Raw genomic sequence first — 21,133 nt, forward strand, 5'->3', positions numbered from 1 at the left:
TCGCTAACAAAGGTGTTACTATTTATTTATTGTTGGCCTAATTATGTATAGTAGTTTGCACCACTCAAGAATTTCAAGAGGCAATTCTAAAAATAGAAAATTGTATATATATATATATATATATTTTTTTTTTTTTGAGAAGAGATAATAAAAAGATATATATATATCTAACGTTGGATAAATGAAGGAATCCATTTTCATTGCCGCAATATTTGGTTGTCTTAATACTATTTTTAATTAATAAAAATCACTTGCTAGAATAATTTAGTAAGCAGTAAACAGTAAACACCAATAGAAGTGGGACAGACAGGCAGTTTGGGGTTTGTGTTTGTTCCTTCTTTAGGTTGGGCCGGGGGCCAACCCAACTGGGGGTTTTTGGTTGTGGTCTTTCGGTTATCGTCAACACCAAAATATTCTACTGAATAGTGTGAAAAAACAAACACATACCATATATTTATAAAAAGGTGGTGGTGGGTGCTCTCTTTGAAACTGTGGGGGGCCAAAACCAAAAGCCATAGCCATGTCCAGGGCTCGAGTCTACGCAGACATCAATGTTCATCGCCCTAGAGATTACTGGGACTACGAGTCTCTCAGCGTTCAATGGGGGTAATATTTCTATTTTTATCATAATTGATAATACCTTATCTTATCCATTCTTTTTTTGTTTCAAATTAGTTCTCCTTGAATGGGATCTAGGGTTTTTTTTAGATGTCTTATACCACTATGTCTAGGATTAGCCTTTTTTTTTTTTTTGGAACTAGTAACTCTTTTGGTTTTATGTTTTTAAGGTTTGGTTTTATGGTATTAAAGTTGTAACAAAATTTCCATACGTAGAAGAGAGAGAAGGAACCTTGGTTTTTTTTTTTTTTTTTTTGACATGTTGAAATTATGGTTTAAATGGCCAATAGGTTACTTTTAGTCATAGGATATAGATGAAGGTTATGTGGATTGGGAACTTCCTATGTTTTTTTCATTTTTTTTTTGGATTGTTGGGTTAGATGTGATGAATCTAGCTGGGAATTTTCGCTTTTGTGATTGAAATGCTGATTTCATAGATTACTTATTTGTTCTGGTATACTCATGGAAGTGGACAGAAATTTGAGGTTTCCTTTTTTGTCATAGGTTAAATCTTTAACTGTGGAAGTTAGAATGGTACTCAGTTTTAATCAGGAAGTGGCTCTTGTTCTCTTGTTCGGCTGATTAGTTGAAATTGGCCTTGGGAATAGAATTTATTTATAGATAGATATTTGGGTATGCCTGAATCTGCATAAATAGTGAAAAAGAGAAGAGAGTAAGAAATAAACCATTTTTTGCGATGTTACTCTTATAGATTGTTGTCGGAGCCACCAGGCCCACCACCATGTCTACTGTTTTATATAAGATACCCTTAGATTGAAGCAGGATTGATGGAATTAATGCGGAATTGTTCTCCCTTAAACCATGGGTCTTTTCTCCTGTATGATTAATGTTGAGTTTATGAGATTTACATTTCTTTTTCAAATGTACATTTCCTAAAATTTTCACTTCACTTTTCTTGTACTCAGCGAACAAGATGACTATGAGGTTGTTCGGAAAATTGGAAGGGGAAAATACAGTGAAGTGTTTGAGGGTATAAATGTTACCAACAATGAGAAATGCGTTATCAAGATCCTTAAACCTGTCAAGAAAAAGAAGGTGAGTGGTCTTCTGCATTGTCCTTATACAACAGGATGCATCCAGAAACTTGCAGTGTATGATTTATGATGAGAATATTAAGCCTTTGGGTGCGGTGTTGGTCACGATTTCATGTTGTTTTGAACTCAAACCCCAATTATTGTCATCTGATAACTTATGAGTGTTGAACCATAAAGTAGCATGATTATTGGTCAATATATTAATTCGTGCATTTTTCTTTACACCTTGGTGAAACTGATGTTTCATGTTTAATGCTACTGTCTGTTACAAAGCTCTGGATAAAAATATTGTTTTTTTTAATATTTATTTATAAAAAAAAGGGTGTTCTACATTTTTTCTGAAGAATTATATTGACAAATTCATGGTTAATGCATCATAAAAAAGCCATGTTGTATGATTTCTCATCTTTTAGTGATTGTGCTATGTTATGCTTGTATTATGCTACACTTTGGTCACTATGGAAGAGGAATTACATTTGTAGTACATGAGATTAGAAATCAAAATTACTAATTATATTTGAGTTTTTCTGAGGCTCTTAACTTTGATTTTGTTATTTCTAGTTGAAGCATATGAAAGTTTAATCATTCCTGTCTCGTCACAACTCACAATTTAGAAATCTAAATTTAGTATCTTCTCCGCAAAATATGGTGAGGGTCAAGGGGGGTGGGGTACGAAAGTGTGCAGGAGGACTCATGGATGTGGCCTTTGGAGAAGCATTTAGGAAGGGTGGGAGAGTTTTTCTAAGCATCTGTCTTTTGTAGTGGGTGGAGGCACCTGTATCCACTTCTGGCATGATAGATGGATTGGGGATAATACCCTAAAAAATATATATCCTGAGCTCTTTGTGTGTTTAGCTGCTAAGGATACTTGCATCTTTGAGGTTTTGTGGATTCCGGAAGGAGGCACTATTAGAGTGTGGGATTTAAGGTTTTACAGAGCTTTCGAAGATTCGGAGCTTGCTGCTTCTTTTTCTCTTTTACAGTTTATCCAACCTCGTATTCCTCGGGGTGATAGGAGGGATACTCTTTGTTGGTGACTCAAAGGTAATGGTAAGTTTGACAGCTGTTTGTATTACCATGCAACTCAGGGTACTCCGAGTATTTGGTTTCATTGGAAGGGTGTTTGGAAACCTAAGATTCCTAAGCGAGTGGCTTTCTTCTTGTGGACAGCTGCTCATGATCGGATTCTCACGTTGGATAATCTCATGCTTAGGGGTCGCACTTTGACAAATTGGTGTTGTATGTGTTGTTGTGATGGGGAGTATGTTGACCATCTCCTTCTTCATTGTCCTGTTACTCATTCCTTATGGACTTTTATGCTTTAGGCTTATGGTATTCATTGGGTTATGCCAGGATCGGTGGCGGGATTGTTGTCTTGTTGGCATCAGTGACTTGGGAAGCACAACTCGAATATTTGGAATTTGATTCCAGGGTGCTTAATGTGGATTGTTTGGTTGGAACGGAATCGCCGCTCCTTTGAGAACTTGGAGAAGACGTTGGATGCGTTAAAGGTTTTAAGCCAGCGATGTCTTTTTGAGCGGTCTCGTTGTTGGGGTTTTACTGAGTCTTCGTCTCTTCCTGAGTTTTTGTTTTCCCTTAGATTAACTATTTGATTTCCCTCTCTTTTGTTTGGCTGTTTGTTTCTTCTGTTTCTCATTGTTCATCATCATGAACAACTTGTATTATTCTTCTTTTTCTTTTTATAATAGTTCTCTGATTATCTCTAAAAAAAAAAAGTTTAAGATAGAATAGAATGGAGGAAAAGACAGAATGACTTTGGTCAATAAAGAAGTAATAGAGAGTATAGGTGAATTTAGGGGTTTGGAAGTTCTTTCTACAGGTTATGTAGCTGTTTCCATAAGTTGATGTTTTACTTCAAAATCTTCCCTTCCATATCTGCTTGCTTAGGATGTACAGTTGCACTGCAAATGTTATATAGGTGAATTTGTTTGTTATCAGCTTGTTAATTGTGTGATTTTTTTATGCACATTAATGTAATGTGTCTTGGTACCTTGCAGATAAAGAGGGAGATTAAAATCCTACAGAATCTTTGTGGAGGCCCAAATATTGTGAAGCTGCTTGATATTGTTAGAGATCAGCATTCAAAGACTCCTAGCTTGATCTTTGAATGTGTGAACAGTACAGATTTCAAAGTTCTGTACCCCACGCTGACTGATTATGACATACGCTACTATATATACGAGCTTCTCAAGGTTTTTCATCTGATCATGTTGCAAATTACTGGCTTCCAAGACTCTTTTTTTAAACTCTAGAGAATTGTGCTTGACTCTGATATCCTGCAGAATAACTATTAATTGTTGATTAATTAGGTAAAATGCATAACAAATAAATAAATTGTTCAATATGAAAATTTTATTAATTGCTACTTTTAAGTGAAGTAGTAGGCTTCTCTTTACCCAGAATTGGTACATGCGAGTTATTGTTCATCAAACATTTTTCACCTGAATGTTTTTATTATTATTTTATTTTTATAAGTATTTTTCACCTGAATGTTATGCTAGATGGCCATGTCATGCATTGTGGTCGGATGCCCCCCCCCCCCAATAAGCACTTATAGTATATAATATTATTATTAGTATATATTAAATTTACAGTTGATTTTTTTTAAAAATTATTAAATATATAATATATTTTAAATATATATTAAATATGGGTGGGTCGGGTCGAGTTTGGTGGGTTTGTAATTTTATGACCCATACCCAACCCGACCCACTATAAAAAATTTTTTTGTGACCTAACCCAACCCACCAAGCCTTAAAAACTGACCCAACCTGGCGGGTCAGGTCGGGTTTGACGGGTTGGTGGATTTTCTGCACACCCCTAGCACTGACTTTATCATCTAAAAAGGCTTTAAAAATAAAGGTGTGAATTTCACTTTATCATCTCCTATTGTATTTCAAGTTATCAAGATGTAAGAGCTATTAGAGAAGGGAACAGTGTCAATTCATCATCAATCAGACATAATTCCAGCACTTTCAAAAATGGCTTTTGATCTTAAAGTTTCCCCCACCCCCTTTTCTTTCAGGGGAAAAAAAATCGACTATGAGTACTACAAGCTTAAAAGAGTTTGTTCAATTATTATATAAAAGAATGGTACTGTCCTTTCAATATTTAATGTCTTCCTACAGTTGACATCCAATTCATCAATAGCATTTTGAAATAGAAAAGTTTTAAGTATGGTACTGTCCTTTCAAAATCCTCAAATTGACTTCCTACGAATCAACACCTAGGTTTGCTTCAAATCAGCACCAAGCCCTATAGAAACCTAAGAATCAATGCCTAGGATTGGTTGGAGTCAACACAAAGCCATTGGAAAAAGTTTCAACTCAATTGACTTCCAAAATTAAATAAGACTAAAATAAAATATAATTTTCTTAGTGCTTCCACATCAATTATACAAGGTAATTTTGAGCTTATTACATGTTATATTTGATGGAGCATGACTTTGAATGAGACAAGCCTGAATGGACACACAACTAGGACGTGTCAACAAATAATTGGTCTAACATTGCAAACAAGATACAGAATTTCCTATTAATATTTTTTTAAGGTCTTAAACGATAGACGATGGAGCTTAAGATGATTGTCTTGAGGTCCTTGTTTGAAAAGATGAATATAACCCAGGACATTTGAGATCCACTCTTTTAAAATTCTTGCACACTTGTAAATAGAAACCTTACTGCATTTCCAGTTCGCTTCTTGTGTAGTGGAGGAGTCATTTTCTTTTTAATAAAGTTTCTTATTACTTTTTTTTTTTTGGAGCTACTCACTTCAGACGCATAGCTATTGTAGGGGCTGTAGATTGTCTAAACAGAATAAACTGCTGAACCCTACTCAGTAATTTGACCTAAGAGTTCTACAAGCATGAACACAATGCATAAACATAAGAACTTGCCTTGGCAACTGGCCATGGATTTTCAACAGACTAGTTAGGCTGGCCATATTCTTTTTTGCCATTCTATTTTACCCAAAAGTCATACTCTATTGCCTCCTTAATTGATATGTCATTGTTTACTACTTTTATTAATGTTATTTTTAGTCTTCCTCTACATTTTTTCCATTCCCTCAACTTGAACCAACTCATTCTTTCTCATTGGTGTATTAATCCATTTTCTCTAAACACAACCAAACCATTTCAAGCAATTCTCCCTCATATTTTCATTATCAACAGATTTATCAAAAAAATATTTTCATTATCAATAGGGGCCATCCCTATCTTTAAGCATATTTCTTCATTGTAAATCCTATTTTTCCTTGTACTTTCACTTATCCTTCTTAATATTCTCATTTCAACTAGACATTTCAAAAAGAATATATCTTTAAATTGCTCAAAACAATTGTTACAACTATTAGTAACAAATTCATAAATAATGGTTAAACAGGTGAGCTACCACAAAGAAATGGCTGGACTAGATAGATTCCTTCAACCAATTGTAGTTGGACTAGAGAAATCAGGAGGGAATAGGCATGGGCACTGATACTTTATAATGCAGACCAAGAAAAAGAATTTAGCATTTAAAAAAGAATAATGTACCCCTGACATTTTACTTTTCAGAATAATAATTTAAATCAATAGAGTTGTAATATACCTCAGGCATTTTGACGTTTAAATCTTCAGAAAGCTGATCAATAGAAGTGTTTGCATCCACATCAAACACTCCCTCAGTTCCACCATATAAAATCCCACTGTCTGTTTGCAGGGCATAAAATATAAGACACTGAAGCAATTCAAAATGCATATATCATTAGAAAACATAGTTGAACATTTAAGTTTAAAAACAAAAATGTTTCCCACTTGTTCATATTTCAACAAAAGAAAAGAAAAGGCACTGATAGGGACAATGTAAGCTTAAAAAAAAGTTGAAAAATATGAAAATAGATGGACAAAACTTGAAAAATGGTGGTATTAGTTTTGGTGGGTGAAGAAAAATTTCATATTTCAGACACCTCCAAAAAAATGTACTACTTGAGGTGATGGCCAAATTGAAGTATACCTTTCCAGGATAACAAAAATTTATAACATATTTGGCATCTTCAGTGTTTGGACTGATGATCTGTGTGCATCTTGCCACCTAGTTGACAAAGCAAAGAATTCTTCTCATATTGGTACAAACACTTTATTGCCAAAGAGAACCTTGTATAAGCAAAATACACACCTCCAGAGGCTTCTCCCTCAACAATTGTTGATCAGATACTAAATCCCACTGGCTTGGTGCAGCTAAGCCAGTGAAGACATTGAACAGAAAGAAGCCAAACACAAAAACAAGATACATATAGACCATGCTGTAACACACAAACACAATATCGAAAAAAGAATTTGAGACACTCTGATAAGTGACAAGAATCCAATGTTATCTCGGAGAATCATTAATAGGCAATCAAACCAGGAAAAGCAGCAACCAAGTAAATAGATGCTAGAAATTATTAAAAGGAATTGATGATGCACCTAAAATAATACATATAAAACTTGGTTATCATACTTCTCTTATTAGTACAAATGAAAGCCATTCATCATACACATAAGAAAAAGATGGCAGAGTGGACCTAAGAACATATGCAGAGAGAGCAAAACAATAATATTTTTACAATAGTCAGAACCGCTTAAATATAATTTGCAGCCTAAGATGATAACTGACCTTTTTATATTTAAATATCACTTAAATAATATTAGTTAATGTCTTATATTAGCAGCACTTCAACATAAGTATTTAAATATCTTTTTCTTTAAGATTTACAAAAAAAAAAAAAATCATAAATGAGTATTTAATTACTTCATGTGATTGGTGACACTTTAATTTTTAAGGCCTATGTAATGAATTTTGAAATATCTCTAGCATTAGTCAATTACCCTTCTTAATATTGGAGAAAAAATGTTACATATTTTTTTAAAATAAAAAAAAATCATGGCCTAAGCCAAGGGCCAGCCCAGACAGTAATACTACACCTCTCATATAGTCATCATAGTGTTATCACATTTTTTTTTTTTTTTGATAAGTAAGAATGTTATATATACAAAAGGCTACTCTATGCATGAAAAACATAGAGCAAACCTAGAAAATACAAAAAAAGAAACCAAGGAAAAAACAAAAAAGAAAGCCAATCAGCATATTAATTACAAAGAGTAAGAGAGCTAAGAAAAGAAGGGAGAGAATCACTAGTCGTGAGTCCCCATACCCGAGACCAATCAAAAAGAGTTCTACTAAAAGAAGCAAGCAGCTGATCTCCAGAACTATCCAAATCCTCAAAAGTCCGCCGATTCCGTTCCTTCCAAATACACCAAAGGATGCACAACGGAACTAAATTCCAAATCTGAGACGATTGCTTCCCCAACCAATTCCACCAGCCAAAAAGTAGCTCTGAAATCGATCTAGATATAACCCAAGGCAAGCCAAAAGTTATAAAGACAAAACTCCATAACCGATAGGTCATCTCACAGTGAAGAAGTAAGTGGTCTACTGTCTCTCCACAATGTCGGCACATTATACACCAATCCACAAAAACCAATTTCCTCAATCTCAAGTTATCACCCGTTAGGATCTTATTCCAAGCTACACACCAAACAAAAAAGGAAACTCGCCTAGGGGCCTTTGCTTTCCATATAGCTTTCCAAGGAAAGACAATTGAGGGAGAGTCCCTTAATTTATTATAATATGATCGGATGTCAAAATCCCCATTAGGCTTCAACTTCCATCTCATCCGGTCTCCCATAGCCATTGGAGGAGTATTATTTCCCAATATATGAAGAAAATGCAGCCCTTCATCCCTCTCCGAATCATTAAATTCTTTAATAAAACGAACATCCCAACTTCTTCTATCCTCTGCCCCCTGCCTTGACAAAGAAGCTTCTACAGATGCCTCCTTATCAATGGCAATAGCATATAGCCTTGGGAAAGCCAATTGAAAAGGTTGATCCTCATACCACCCATCTTGCCAAAACCTTACTCTATTCCCCAACCCAACAACAAACTGACAATTTTTGCTAAAATCCTCCCATCCCATACGAATACCTCTCCACAAACCACACCCATGAACTCCCCTACCCAGCTTTGAGGTCCATCCCCCCCATTCTTCCCCATATTTTAAAGCTACCACCCTCCTCCATAACCGAACCTCTTCCTTCCCAAACCGCCACAACCATTTCCCCAATAAGGCCTTATCGGAAGTAGTAAGTTTCCTTATCCCCAAACCACAATTGGCTATAGGCGCACAAACTTTATCCCATCCAACCAAATGAGTCTTGCTATCACCCCATAGAAAATCCCTTTGCAACTTTTCAATTTTATTAGCCACATGAGTAGGAATTGTGAATAATGATAGAAAATAGGTAGGAAGACTAGATAGCGTACTCTTGAGTAACATCAATCGACCCCCCTTAGACAAATATAACTTCTTCCATCCTGCTAGTTTCCGCTCAAATTTTTCCAAAATAGGATTCCAAATTGAAGGGGAGTTATGTGAAGCCCCCAACGGCATACCAAGATAAGACATAGGCAATTCTCCAACTCTGCAACCCAAAATTTCAGCCAGGGCATGCACATTATTAACCTCTCCTATTAGAACCATTTCACTCTTATGCACATTAACCTTCAACCTGTTACCGCCTGAAAACTAAGTAATAACAACCGAATATGAAGAATTTGCTCTACATCTGCATCACAAAATAGGATAGTATCGTCTACAAATAATAGATGTGTAACACATTCACCACCACCACCCCTCCTACTGTCAACTTTAAAACCACGAATCAAGCTTAGCTCCCTCCACTCTTCTCAACATCCTACTAAACACCTCCATCACAATCAAAAACAACATAGGAGATAGCGGATCCCCTTGTCTTAAACTCCTCGAACTACCAAAAAAACCAGCTGGGGACCCATTGATCAAAATAGAGAACTGGATTGTGGAGATACAATAACGGATCCACTTACACCACTTCACTCCAAAGCCCATTCTATTCAACAAATTCAGCAAAGCCTCCCAGTTCACATGATCATAGGCTTTCTCAATATCAAGTTTACAAATGACTCCAGGAACCCTACTCTTCCCTCGGCTATCCACACACTCATTCGCAATAAGAACCGAGTCAAGAATTTGTCTCCCACCCACAAAGCTATTTTGAGTCTCAGAAATCAATTGATCTAAAACCACTCTCAGCCTATTTGCCAAAACTTTAGACAAAATTTTATACACACTCTCTACCAAGCTAATAGGTCGGAAATCTCTAATATTAGAGGCATCATTCTTTTTAGGAATTAATGTAATGAAGGTAGCATTAAGAGATTTTTCAAACTTGCAATGTTGAAAAAACTCTTCAAAGACCGCTAAGACGTCTTTCTCCACTACTCTCCAACAATGATGATAAAATGTCATAGTAAACCCATCCGGTCCTGGAGCTTTGTCCCCTTCCAATTCACTTACAACTTGAAGTATCTCCTCTCTCTCAAACTTCCTTTCAAGCCAAACCCTCTCCATCTCCCCAATACGATCAAATTCCAAACCCTCGTTATCACATTGAAATCTTTATTTTTTTAATAAATAAAAAAATGTGTACAGCCACCTTAAAAATATAAATAAATTCTTTACAAGTGAAGATCAATAACTTCAAAAAATTTGTTTAATTAATCAGAGAAAAAGGGAGGCATATATACCACACAGATCATTGACGTTCCTAGCCAAGTCCTTAACTTCTTTCTCTACTTTCTTGATACTTGTATTATACCGACCCAAACCCTGCATAAGGGTTAACATTATTACATATAAAAACAAAATCTCAAGCACATTCACACTCATAGTCATAGTTGAACAAAGTGAAAATCATTAATTCTCAAGCTAGAGATTTGTCACATTGATTAATAATCAAAATACCCAACTGGGTTACAAAGAATAGTCCTCCTGTAAGATTACAAAGTACAAAAGATCAAATTTTTATACCCCATCTTTCTCTTCACTTTGGTTTGTTCTGTTCTAGGTTTGTTTGTTTTTATCAAAACATAAAGGTGTTTCCTTTATTGGGTTTGATTCAGTTTCAGTTCAAAGGGTGTTTTTTTTTTTTTTTTTTTTTTTTTTTTTTTTTTTTTAAAAAAAAAAAAAAAAAAAAAAAAAAAAAAAAAAAAAAGAGTTTGAATTCTTAAAAAGATGGGTTTTTCAAAGAAGCCACAAGTGGAAGGAGGGCTAGTAGGCCTCCAACAGCTAAAGCAGCAAGAATACCAGAGATATTGCCTTGCCCACCAGCACCAAGGAAGCGTAGAACTACACCAAGATGTCATTTTAATGATGTAAGGGTGTTCTTTACTCCTCCTGATTTGGACACAGTTTTCAGAAGCCATGTTGAGAGAGCTAATTGTGTTTTCAGGAAGAGAAAAATTAGAGTTGCAATAGCCAAAAGTGCCTCGCAACAAGTTTTGTGCTACAGAAAATTTTACATTGAGAAGTCTACTGTGGCAGAAGACAATTCCCCCAAAGTTTACAGGTACGGCTCGCAACATGTTTAATTTATGAATTGAAAATAATCATCTACAATATTTCATTCAAATGTGTCTTATCACGTAAATAATTGTAATAAGTAGATAGGGCTCTACTTGTGTGAGGTTTGAAAAAATTGGTAAGCAAATAGTGTTATGATGTTATCTGACTCCAAACTTTGAACATTAAAAATCATCATTTGGATAAAAAGTACTTGTCATTGCATCAAAATCCAATCCTATTTGTTTCTTATCACACAAAAACCATAAATTAAAATCAACGAAATTATATAAAATCTAAAGCATATTACATAAACAATTTGATACTTTAGATGAGAATAAAAAAAAAAAAAAAAATTAACTATAAAGTACAAAGTGTCATTAACCAATTTATAACACTTCAGATTAATACATAACAATATGTTTAAAATTTTTTAATTTCATAGTTGGGAATGAAGTGTTAATCAGCTAAGTTATATTTTGATTAAATTTCTAAAGATAAGGATTATCAGGGAAAAAAAAAAAGATCAGAAATAGAGGCAGATAAGGAATCTAAAAATAAAAAATGGAGAGACAAAAAAGGTGCACACTCAGCACAGAAAAAACAGAAACTGAAAGTCACAATCATAGACCATTATTGCAAAATAGCAAAATAGGTAGCCGCCGAAGCCAAAAAAAAAAAAAAAGCCTAACCACAACACCAACCCATTACAAAATATCTCGCCACAACAAAACTCAAACTCCCTCTCTCTGTCTATGAAAATCTCTCTACCATTTACTCAAAACCATGGATGTCTCCGTTGCCGCAACAAACTCAATGAAAACCATCATCAACTCTCCACCGTAGGAACAAAATTTCACATGGGTTTTGATCGGGATGAATAAACTTTGGGGGAAAATCGAAGCGTACCTGAAATGGGTTTTGATTGGAGCCGTTGAACTATCCTCCTTACTGAAAATGGCGCGAACAGAAAAACAATTCCTACAAATAGAGAGAGGATTGATGAGAGAGAAAGAGAGAGAGAGAGAGAGAGAGACAAAGCTTACCGATTGATGAGGGAGGCAAAGAGGCATGAGCTTTTTGGGTTGGTTGAGAGCACGGCGGCTAGAGGTTGTGAGGGCACAGCGGCGAGATTAGGGATCGGGGAGCTAGGTTGATAGAGCTGAGAGTGTTTTTCGGACACTCTTTCTAAATAACTGTAATACGGTAATTATTTTGTTATTTGGCCAGTTACGAAAAAATATGTAATATTAGCATCTCGAGTTTATAAAACTCGAGATTTGATTTAGATCTCGAGTTTTGAAAACTCGTTTTTGTTATTTTTTAATTACTGACTGGACAAAGTTTTCCACGTGAATAGCACGTGGATAGCGAGTTTCAAAAACTCGCTTTATGACTCTCGAGTTTTTAAAACTCGCTTTCTGTTTAAAATTAACAAACTTTTTTAACTTCTTAAAACGGCACTCTCACTCTCTCAGACTCCACTCTCCAGTCTCTCACTCTAAAATTTCAAACTCTCTCAGACTCCACTCTCTCACTCGAAAATTTCAAACTCACTCACTCGTAGTCCCAAATCACCCTGTGCTCTCAGCCTCCGTGGGCTCTCTTCTGCGTTGTTTGTTGTCTTCGTTCAGCTCGCTTTCTTCGTTCTTCCTTTGTTCGTTCTTCAGCTCGCTTGCTAGGTAAAAGTTCTCCGTTCCTCTTTTGCGGAATTTATTTTATAGATTTGGGCTTTTTGCATGGTGGGTTACACATTGTTGCTGCTGTTGTTTTTGTTTATGGGTTGTGGATTTGCTTGGGTTTTCAGTTGCTTTTGATACATGCCCATTTGGGTTTTGTTTGAAATTGCTTTATATTTGTAGACATAGATGTCATTGAAATCAGAATTTCGTTTTGGTGGGATTGAGAATAAATGGATTAAGGAGAATATAAATTTAACAACACATGAGATGCGAACTTGAAAGATTTTACTCAAACAAAAACACTTGTGATATGATGGATTTGAAATGACACTAGTTATTTGAAATCCACATATTAGTAAAGTTCAAATCCCTTCACAAATTTCATCAATAGAAAAAGGAAATTGTTATTCATACCCCGTTCAAGTCATTTAAATTTGAGATTGAAATCCAAATTATTCTCTTTAAATTCATTTATCCAAACAAACCACAAGGGTTTTCTTGATAGCAATCAAATAAATTTCCACAATAATTGCTTGTTAGTTCATGCAAGAAATAGAAACTTGGAATCTGGTATGCTCTTTGTATGCAATTCTTCCAATTTGAAAACCCTGACTGTTGTCAATATCAACGTCACATGGTTGGAGTTACATTGAATCATTTTTGACATGCAAAATATGTAATGCTGAGCTGCAATATTATACCAACAGGTTAGAAGGTAGAACATGGTTTTTATTTATTTATTATTGGTAAGTTACCCAATGGGTCTTGAACCCACAAGCTCACCCTCCAACTAGAATTTATAAGGGTAGGAGGTGCCAGATGAGTTAGAGCTCAGTGGTTTAGAATATGATATTTGTCCAAATATGAAGATTTTAAGCTGGTTGAATAGAAGCAGGAACAATTTGGAAAGAAGAATAATAATTTTTTATAAGCACTGATGTTAAGGTTTCATGAACTGCAAAGAACAATAAATTAATGAGAAATCGATTGTAAATGCTTAAACGATTTATAATCTTCTTCTTCTTCAGGTTCTTGGGACAGATGAGTTGAATGCGTATCTTAACAAATATCAGCTAGTGCTTGATGCGCAGCTTGATGCTCTTGTTGGGAGGTATGCCTAACCCACTTGCGAATTCTTTGCCTCTCAATTATGCAAATCATTATAAAACTTAAACAAATATTGTGATTTAGGAGTGACCATTTGCAATTGTACAATGGTGGAAAAGCAATCTATAGGCTTGGGATGGGTTTGGGGGTTTAAATCTTGTTGTTGAAAAAACCCAAGGCTTCAGCCTTTGTCCATATCATAAGGATGCAATTTTCCAGCTTCTTATCCCTCTTCTAAACAATTCTTCTTGGGACAATTATAGGTTTACATTGTATTGTTCATGTAAAGTGCACACTATTGTACACATTTGCATGGACAGTGTACAATATTGTCTACAATGTAAAGTGTTACATGCATGGTAAATTAAAAAAAAAAAAAAAAAATTCCTTCTTCTTGAATGAATAAAACATATTTCTTTAGCATGATACTCATATATGGTATGCTCTATTTATTTTAATCTACTGCAGGCACAGCAGGAAGCCATGGTCCAGGTTTATCAATACAGATAATCAACATCTAGTTTCCCCAGAGGTCATTTACATTAAAATTCGGAAAACCATTAGATTGACCTTGGCTTAGTTTGTTATGAGTTATCTTTTTAACATCAGTCTTGTTTCTTTTTTGTTTATTTGTGTGACATGCATTGCAGGCCATTGATTTCCTAGATAAGCTCCTTCGGTATGATCACCAAGATAGGCTTACAGCGAAAGAAGCAATGGTATACTTTTCTATTCTCTGTCTCTCTCTCTCTCTCTCTCATGTGTCAGTGAAGAACAGAAAATAAAATAAATCTAGGAACCAGAACCTAGGCATATTTGGAATCAGCACCAAGTAAGAGAAAACAAAACATAGGAATCAGCACTTGGGTTTGCTTGGAATCAGCACAAAGAAATTGAAGGAAGAACCTCAAACAATAAGTTTTGTCTCTCAAGCAAATTGTAGAATTATACTGAACCCGGTGTTCTATTAATAGAGTTCCAAACTTGCTCCTGGGCAGTGAATGGTCCTGGATTACACAGCAATTGGTTCTGGAGGGTGAAATTAGTTGTCTGTAGGTTTTATTGACTATAAGTGAGTCCAAAGGGCTCTTTTTTATAAAGGTTCCCTACGTTATCAAAAAATAATATAGTTCCAATCTTACTATCCTAGTAAGAAAAGGAATCAATTCTGCATATAGGATAAGAAAGCTTATTGTTGTTGGTCATTGCTTCTCAATGATTTCTAACCAGTACAAGTTTGTGATTTTATTTATTTTCATGAGTTCTCCAGCATTAAGGATATGAAATCTTATTGTTGTCGGTCATTGCTTCTTAATGACTTTTGAATATGCTGTCTAGTCGTTTATGTCTGGGCTCTGAATCTAGCAAATTTGTTTGACCAGTTTTGAGTACCCAACCTAGATGTATTCTGTTACCAGGCCATACTTCCCCATCGTCACCTGGTTCACTGTCTCCTGTATTCCTTTGTGCCCTCAATAGACTTCTTGTATTACAATTGTGGACTATCTGGATTACCCTTTATGCTTGAGATCAAGGATTTTTAAGCTTTACCTTCTCTTTCCTCTGCCTCCATCTACCTCTTACGATCCTGCTGAAGTTCAAGCATATGCTTTATATTATTTTGTTAAATTAAAATTTACAGAATCTAAACCCTAGGAGGAAGGTTGGTGGGTCCTTTGGTTCCAGTTGTCCTAAAATCCGGTCCAAAGGAAAATGGTTTCCATTTGTTTTTTAAATACTATTCTCTTGGAAATTGGTTGCAGATAGGAGGGTTTTTTTTTTTTTTTTTTGGGTGGGATTGTAGATAGTGTAGGCTAATGTATTTAAATAGACAGGCTTGTTTTGTTGAATGTTTTTTTTTGTTTTTTTGCGTGTCCCAACTGAAATCCCCAACTGAAACTAAATACTCTTCTTAAGTTCAACCTTCACTTTTCTTGATTTCAGTTTTATTCCGGATGCTGTCTAGCATTATTACCAGTATTCTAAATTCATTTATTTGTATTTCAGGCTCATCCATATTTCCTCCAGGTGAGAAGTGCAGAGAACAGCAGGATGCGGACACAATGATCATAGCCTCATTTTGAGACTCGTATTCCATTCTGGTCATTTGCATGTGTTTTAGCTCGTGTATGGTTTACTACATGACAAATACCTCACTAGATTAATTAGGTGATTGGTCAGGGGTCAGGCACAGGTATCTTGTTTGCTGGTATTCTTCAAATTGAACTTTTGACTGTATATTGTACTCTTAGCTCATAATTTTTCTATGAAGTTTCCACGACTTTGGATATTTGCTGTTTTTTTTTTTCTCTCTCCTGTATTTCCAGCTGAGTTTCTACCATCCTAGATATTAACTTATCTGGAATATCTTGGATAGCCATGAATGATTCCTCAGTCGTTTCCATCTAGTGTTAGGCTCAACAGTTTGTGCTTGGCGTTTTAGTTGATCAAAGTTTGTGCGTTCATTGCCTTCGTCCTCTGCATTTTTCTCTCTGAAATCCACTTGGCTGATATACTGCCCCAACCAACAGTTTAGTTCCTTAACAATGTTTTAGTGTATCTGACTGGAAAAAAGAGTTGGGATACCATAGTTGTTGAACGGTTGAGAACCCTTTATTTTTGTAGGTTTTAGAAAACAAACTCTGCCATGGATTTAGTGAAAGAACTTAAGTGGTTTGCAATTATAGACGAGACATTTTCTTGGGTCGAACACTGTTCCCTATTGATCAGTCCACTGATTTCTTGTGTAGTTGTATACCTTTTTTCAGCCAAATAAACTTGCGGAGCAATTTTGTTGCTTGTCTAACGCATACTCATCGCTGTAACATTGCAGAGAAATTTTGTTTCATTTTTTTGTTGGGCCTTGAAAATTGTCCCAAAACTATAGGGCCTAATAACAGATTAAAATCAGTGACTTTATTTTCTCATCCACAATAAGCAACCATTAATGGGCCATCGTGCCTAAATGAGTACTCATGCAGACAGTGGGCATAATACAACGCAGAAATCTTGCCAATGAATATTTAAAAATAAAAAAAACTTGAGAAAAAAAATCTTTCTTAGAAGTTAGAACTTATAAGTCTCTTCTTTCTCATATAAGAATGTGTGAAGGATGAGATTTAGGGTTTAAAATCTAGCGCATTAGATATTGACCTCTTAAATAAATAAAGGAAAAAAAATAAAAAGTTCAATGAAGTTCCAGGGAACAATCTCAGTAATTAAGAGCCCATGCACATGCTTGTTCAAGGCGTGCATTATTGATTATACCAATAGATTTGTTAGGAGATGGCAGCAGTATTGATTAGACAAGCTTCAATTCAAGGACCACTGATAGAATCACAGAAAAACATAAAAAGATTCTATTAAGAAATTACGGCAAAAGCATCATCAATAATTAGTGCAAAATACTCCACACAGTGTTCCTTTTTTGGGTAAGTTCCACAAATACTTTCAAGCTAATTAATACAGAACTAAATATGAGTGCAAAGCTTCATCTCTCATATCTAATTGTTACTTAATATAAAGGTTATGAAAAGCAATCCTTTCAGAGCTTCCCCCCACAAGTCTGGTGTGATTGTTTTGCATAAGCTGTAAACTTAACAACAAAGAAGACATTAGAGACGTGTAGCTTTGTGGCACTCATTTCCACAAGCACTCCTCGATATAACTTCATTTCTTAAGATGAGGGAAACATGCATAAACATCAGATTTGGGGTGTTTTGCCTCAGCATGTTCCCTGCACTTCACCTCTGATGTGGTGCAAATGAATGTCTGCATGCAAACTTTGCACTGCAATCAACACCAACCATGAATCAGAAACAAAAAAAAAAAAATAAATAAAAAAAAAAAAATTCAGATGGAAAAGATGCAAAATGTGCACTCTCTAATTGTAATCACCTTTAAAAGCTTCTTGGTCATCAATGCAACATCAATGAATTCAATACTGTTGTATCAAAATCTTCATGTTGTTAAAGGGATGGGTCTATCCGCTGATTTGTTTGAACAGAATATATAAAATTCAGAACTTATAATCATCACAATACATGCAATTAAATGTTAAAAGGATCCTGAGTGCAAAGCTAAAGTTTTGTTGTGGAGCAAAAGTTGAACTGACATTTTGAGACAACACAAAGTTATTGGGAATTTATTCCAGAGAATACCAAGAACACCATTACAAAACTTGAACTGATAAATGGTTCAAGCTAAAATCTTGTTATGGAGAAAAAGTTGAACTGACATTTTGAGACAACCTAAAGTTATTGGGAATTTATTCCAAAGAATAAAACATTTTGTACAAATCAACTGTCTTATGCCAAGCAAGACCAAGGGGCAGAGACATGTCCTAGGCACTTTATGCCCCTATTCTACTTGCACCTCACAGTTGGAATCCAAATTATTAGAAAGCTCTGGCTGAACCTTAGATCATAATTCATCCCACTATTTCTCAGTCAACCATAGACAACTGAATTCTAATGCTTATAGAAGAAGACCTTCTATGGTGCCATGAATCATTTCTTTCTCCTAGAGAGGTTATATGCTCCAACACGGTCAATAATTTTTTTTCCCCACAAATATACAGTATACTTCGTGCTACATCATTTAAAAAAAATTATTCGATGTGATAAAATTTCAAATAACTTGGTACCATGTAAACAGTAAACAGATAGATTCATGAATTAGAAAGAAAATGAAGAGAATCTTGATCCAACTGCAAGTACTTTCACAAAATCTTAGACCACAATCATTTTCCCACATGGATTTAGATCCTACCCATTTGCTTTGACATTAAGAGTGTCAATTCCTTGGGAATTTTTAGTTTTTCACAAATACAAGATACAACAACAAAAACCAAGCATCCAAACCATAGTCCCAAAATTTTAGTGTCGATTATGGATTTTCAACAGATCGAACACATTATTTTTTTCCTCTACAAATTTTAATTTCCTCGACTTGAATCAACTCATCCTCCCTCACTAGTGCATTTTACACGTGACCAAACGATCTCAAGCACTCTCCCTCGTCTAAATTTTTCATTCCTTATTTTTAAAAAACAAAGTTTGAAGTTCATATGAGTAAATCCCGTATAAGAAAAACCAAGATACCATCGGAAACAGGGTTACAAAAATCATAATCAGAAGCCCAATTTTAGTATTAAATTACAATGGATATTGTTTAAGCCTATAAAATCAAGCCCATAGAATTTACCTGGATAGACATAGCCTTCTTGTTTGACTCAAGCTGACTTCCTGCGCAGAGATCAGACAAATTATCAAATAAAAAACCAAGTAAGACAACTTATGATTGCTAAGAAATTATAACAAAATACAAAAGTGTCGGGCTTTTAGTTACTTGGGACCTGAGAATTTTATTCTAAAACCTTCAGTTAAACTGATCTTACAACTATGGACTTGTACATACATGGTAGAAAAACAAAAAGAACCAGTTATGCTTTTGTTGTAGTCTTCGAAAAAAACCAAAAAAAAAAAAAAACCTTTGTTGCCCTTTTGCTTCTCCAAGTTTCTCTCACGAGCCATCTTGGACTTCTGACCATTGCCTCCACCCATAGTTGCTACTTCTTCTTCTTTGTGATAGGAGAAAAGAGATTCACAGAGCAGAAGCTAAAAAATAGGTACCCAAATGGGAAAGAAACTTAAGAAAGAAGAACACCGTCCGTGTTAGAAATAACTAGGAAATTTCCCAAGGGTGATGATGACCTTTATATATGAACCCCACAGCCACAGTGGGAGCCAGAAAAGAGAGCAAAATGAAAATCAATATGAAAAAGATAATGGTCTTGGAACGAGACACGTGCAAACTGACGTTGGCGTTTTTGCTTCATCTATCCCGCCGTATATAAGAAGATTTCCCTTTCTGTTTGGTTGTTTGTTTGTTTTTTTTTTTATTTGACGAAATTTTACTTGATTATAGTTTTTTATCATCAAATTAAGATATTAATTAATTTTTGGTATAGCTCTAATTGAATCTTAGATCTCTTATATTAAAAACTTTACCAGTTGACTTTTAAATAGATTTTTATGAGTTTCTAAAGAAAAAAATATCTGAACTTTTTTGTAATTTAAAAATACCTTTATTAATAAAATTGTAACTTTATTTAGAAATAGAATTATAAATATCAAATAACAAATTTTATTTTGAATTCGAAAAGATAACTCCTAAAATTTAGGATTTTTTTTTCTTCAGGTTTAAAAAAGAAATTATAGTTACTGCTTATCTTTAAATTTTATCATTTTTATTTGTTTGAAAAATTCTAAATTCTAAATTATAATAAATGTAAATTATTAATCTTTACCCAAAAAAATAGAAAAGTCTCTGAGCACGTATGAATTGTGCTTAGAGGCTAGTGACATTATAATGGGAGTGGCCGAGAATTAAGCTTCACTTTTTTGCTTCAAAAGGACAAAATCATATTGTCTAAATTATTAATTAACCTTCTAAACTTTGACGTAATTTCAATTCAGATAACTTTTTCTTCTTAAATGATGGGTTTAGGAGGAAACTTCATCACCCCCATTTCCTCTCCTCTCCTAACCAAACACTAAACTTTCCATTTTTCTCTTTCCTTTATTTTCTCTTCTCACTTCACATCAATCAAACGGACCCTTAAATTTCAATATGATCTTTTCGTCCAATTCACACCGTTAAGTCCATCAAATGACATTGTTTTGAAAAGTAAAAGAAGATACTAAAACTAATTATGAGATTGGACAAATTATGAATGGAATGACTAAATTAAAAATAGATTAAAGTTAAAGACTGGAATTAAAAAAAAAAAAAAAAAACTTAAAAAGACTAAATTTAAGGGTCAAAATTAAAGGGTTTGATTTATAATTTAACCAATAATATTTCAATTTTTATAAATTTTAGGGTGAAACTTAGGTACTTTTATATACTTTAAGTTTTTCAGTTAAATTTAAAATTATGATTGCGTCACAGGTCACAGTCAGTGTTATCTTTGTAATTAAATTCAACACAATCGTGTGTTTGAATTTAATTGAAGAACTTAAAGAACTATACCTAAATTTTGTCCTAAATCTTATTGGATGAATTTTGTATTCTAGTACTCAATTAAATGGTTATACTGTCTATTTGCCCTTTTGTTTTTAGACCAATTTAAAAAGTCCATTATAATCTATCTTAAAGTGCTCCCCTTGAGCTAAAATTTGAGAC

The 21,133-nt window shown here is 34.5% G+C and overlaps 3 protein-coding genes across 6 annotated transcripts; 1 reads left to right on the top strand and 2 right to left on the bottom strand.

Moving 5' to 3' along the window:
- Positions 1-357: 357 nt before the first annotated feature.
- LOC112037053 (casein kinase II subunit alpha-2-like) lies at positions 358-16,235 on the top strand. The gene is made up of 7 exons (XM_065763608.1): positions 358-606; positions 1,545-1,674; positions 3,692-3,940; positions 13,861-13,949; positions 14,414-14,477; positions 14,596-14,664; positions 15,953-16,235. The coding sequence occupies exons 1-7, from the start codon at positions 521-523 to the stop codon at positions 16,010-16,012; spliced, it is 747 nt and encodes a 248-aa protein (XP_065619680.1). The 5' UTR covers positions 358-520; the 3' UTR covers positions 16,013-16,235.
- LOC111998307 (26S proteasome regulatory subunit 7 homolog B) lies at positions 4,471-12,406 on the bottom strand. 4 transcript variants are annotated; one of them, XM_065763613.1, is made up of 5 exons: positions 12,066-12,406; positions 10,343-10,424; positions 6,851-6,977; positions 6,689-6,766; positions 4,471-6,412 (listed from the first exon to the last, which is right to left on the bottom strand). In XM_065763613.1, the coding sequence occupies exons 3-5, from the start codon at positions 6,974-6,976 to the stop codon at positions 6,239-6,241; spliced, it is 378 nt and encodes a 125-aa protein (XP_065619685.1). In that variant the 5' UTR covers position 6,977; positions 10,343-10,424; positions 12,066-12,406; the 3' UTR covers positions 4,471-6,238. The 4 variants fall into 4 exon arrangements, 2 of the variants coding, with proteins under 2 accessions (XP_065619685.1, XP_065619684.1); XR_010625038.1 differs by having other exon boundaries at positions 4,478-6,412; positions 6,851-10,424; positions 12,066-12,137; positions 12,203-12,406; XR_010625039.1 differs by having other exon boundaries at positions 4,478-6,384; positions 6,689-10,424.
- A 1,046-nt stretch (positions 16,236-17,281) lies between the features above and the next one.
- Positions 17,282-19,669, bottom strand: LOC112037054 (uncharacterized protein At2g23090). The gene is made up of 3 exons (XM_024069870.2): positions 19,437-19,669; positions 19,151-19,191; positions 17,282-17,734 (listed from the first exon to the last, which is right to left on the bottom strand). Exons 1-3 carry the CDS (start codon positions 19,507-19,509, stop codon positions 17,615-17,617), a joined length of 234 nt encoding a protein of 77 aa, XP_023925638.1. The 5' UTR covers positions 19,510-19,669; the 3' UTR covers positions 17,282-17,614.
- Positions 19,670-21,133: the final 1,464 nt, after the last annotated feature.

Source organism: Quercus suber, unplaced genomic scaffold (assembly GCF_002906115.3).
Source record: "Quercus suber isolate HL8 unplaced genomic scaffold, Cork oak 2.0 scaffold_516, whole genome shotgun sequence".
In the NCBI taxonomy this organism is placed as follows: domain Eukaryota; kingdom Viridiplantae; phylum Streptophyta; class Magnoliopsida; order Fagales; family Fagaceae; genus Quercus; species Quercus suber.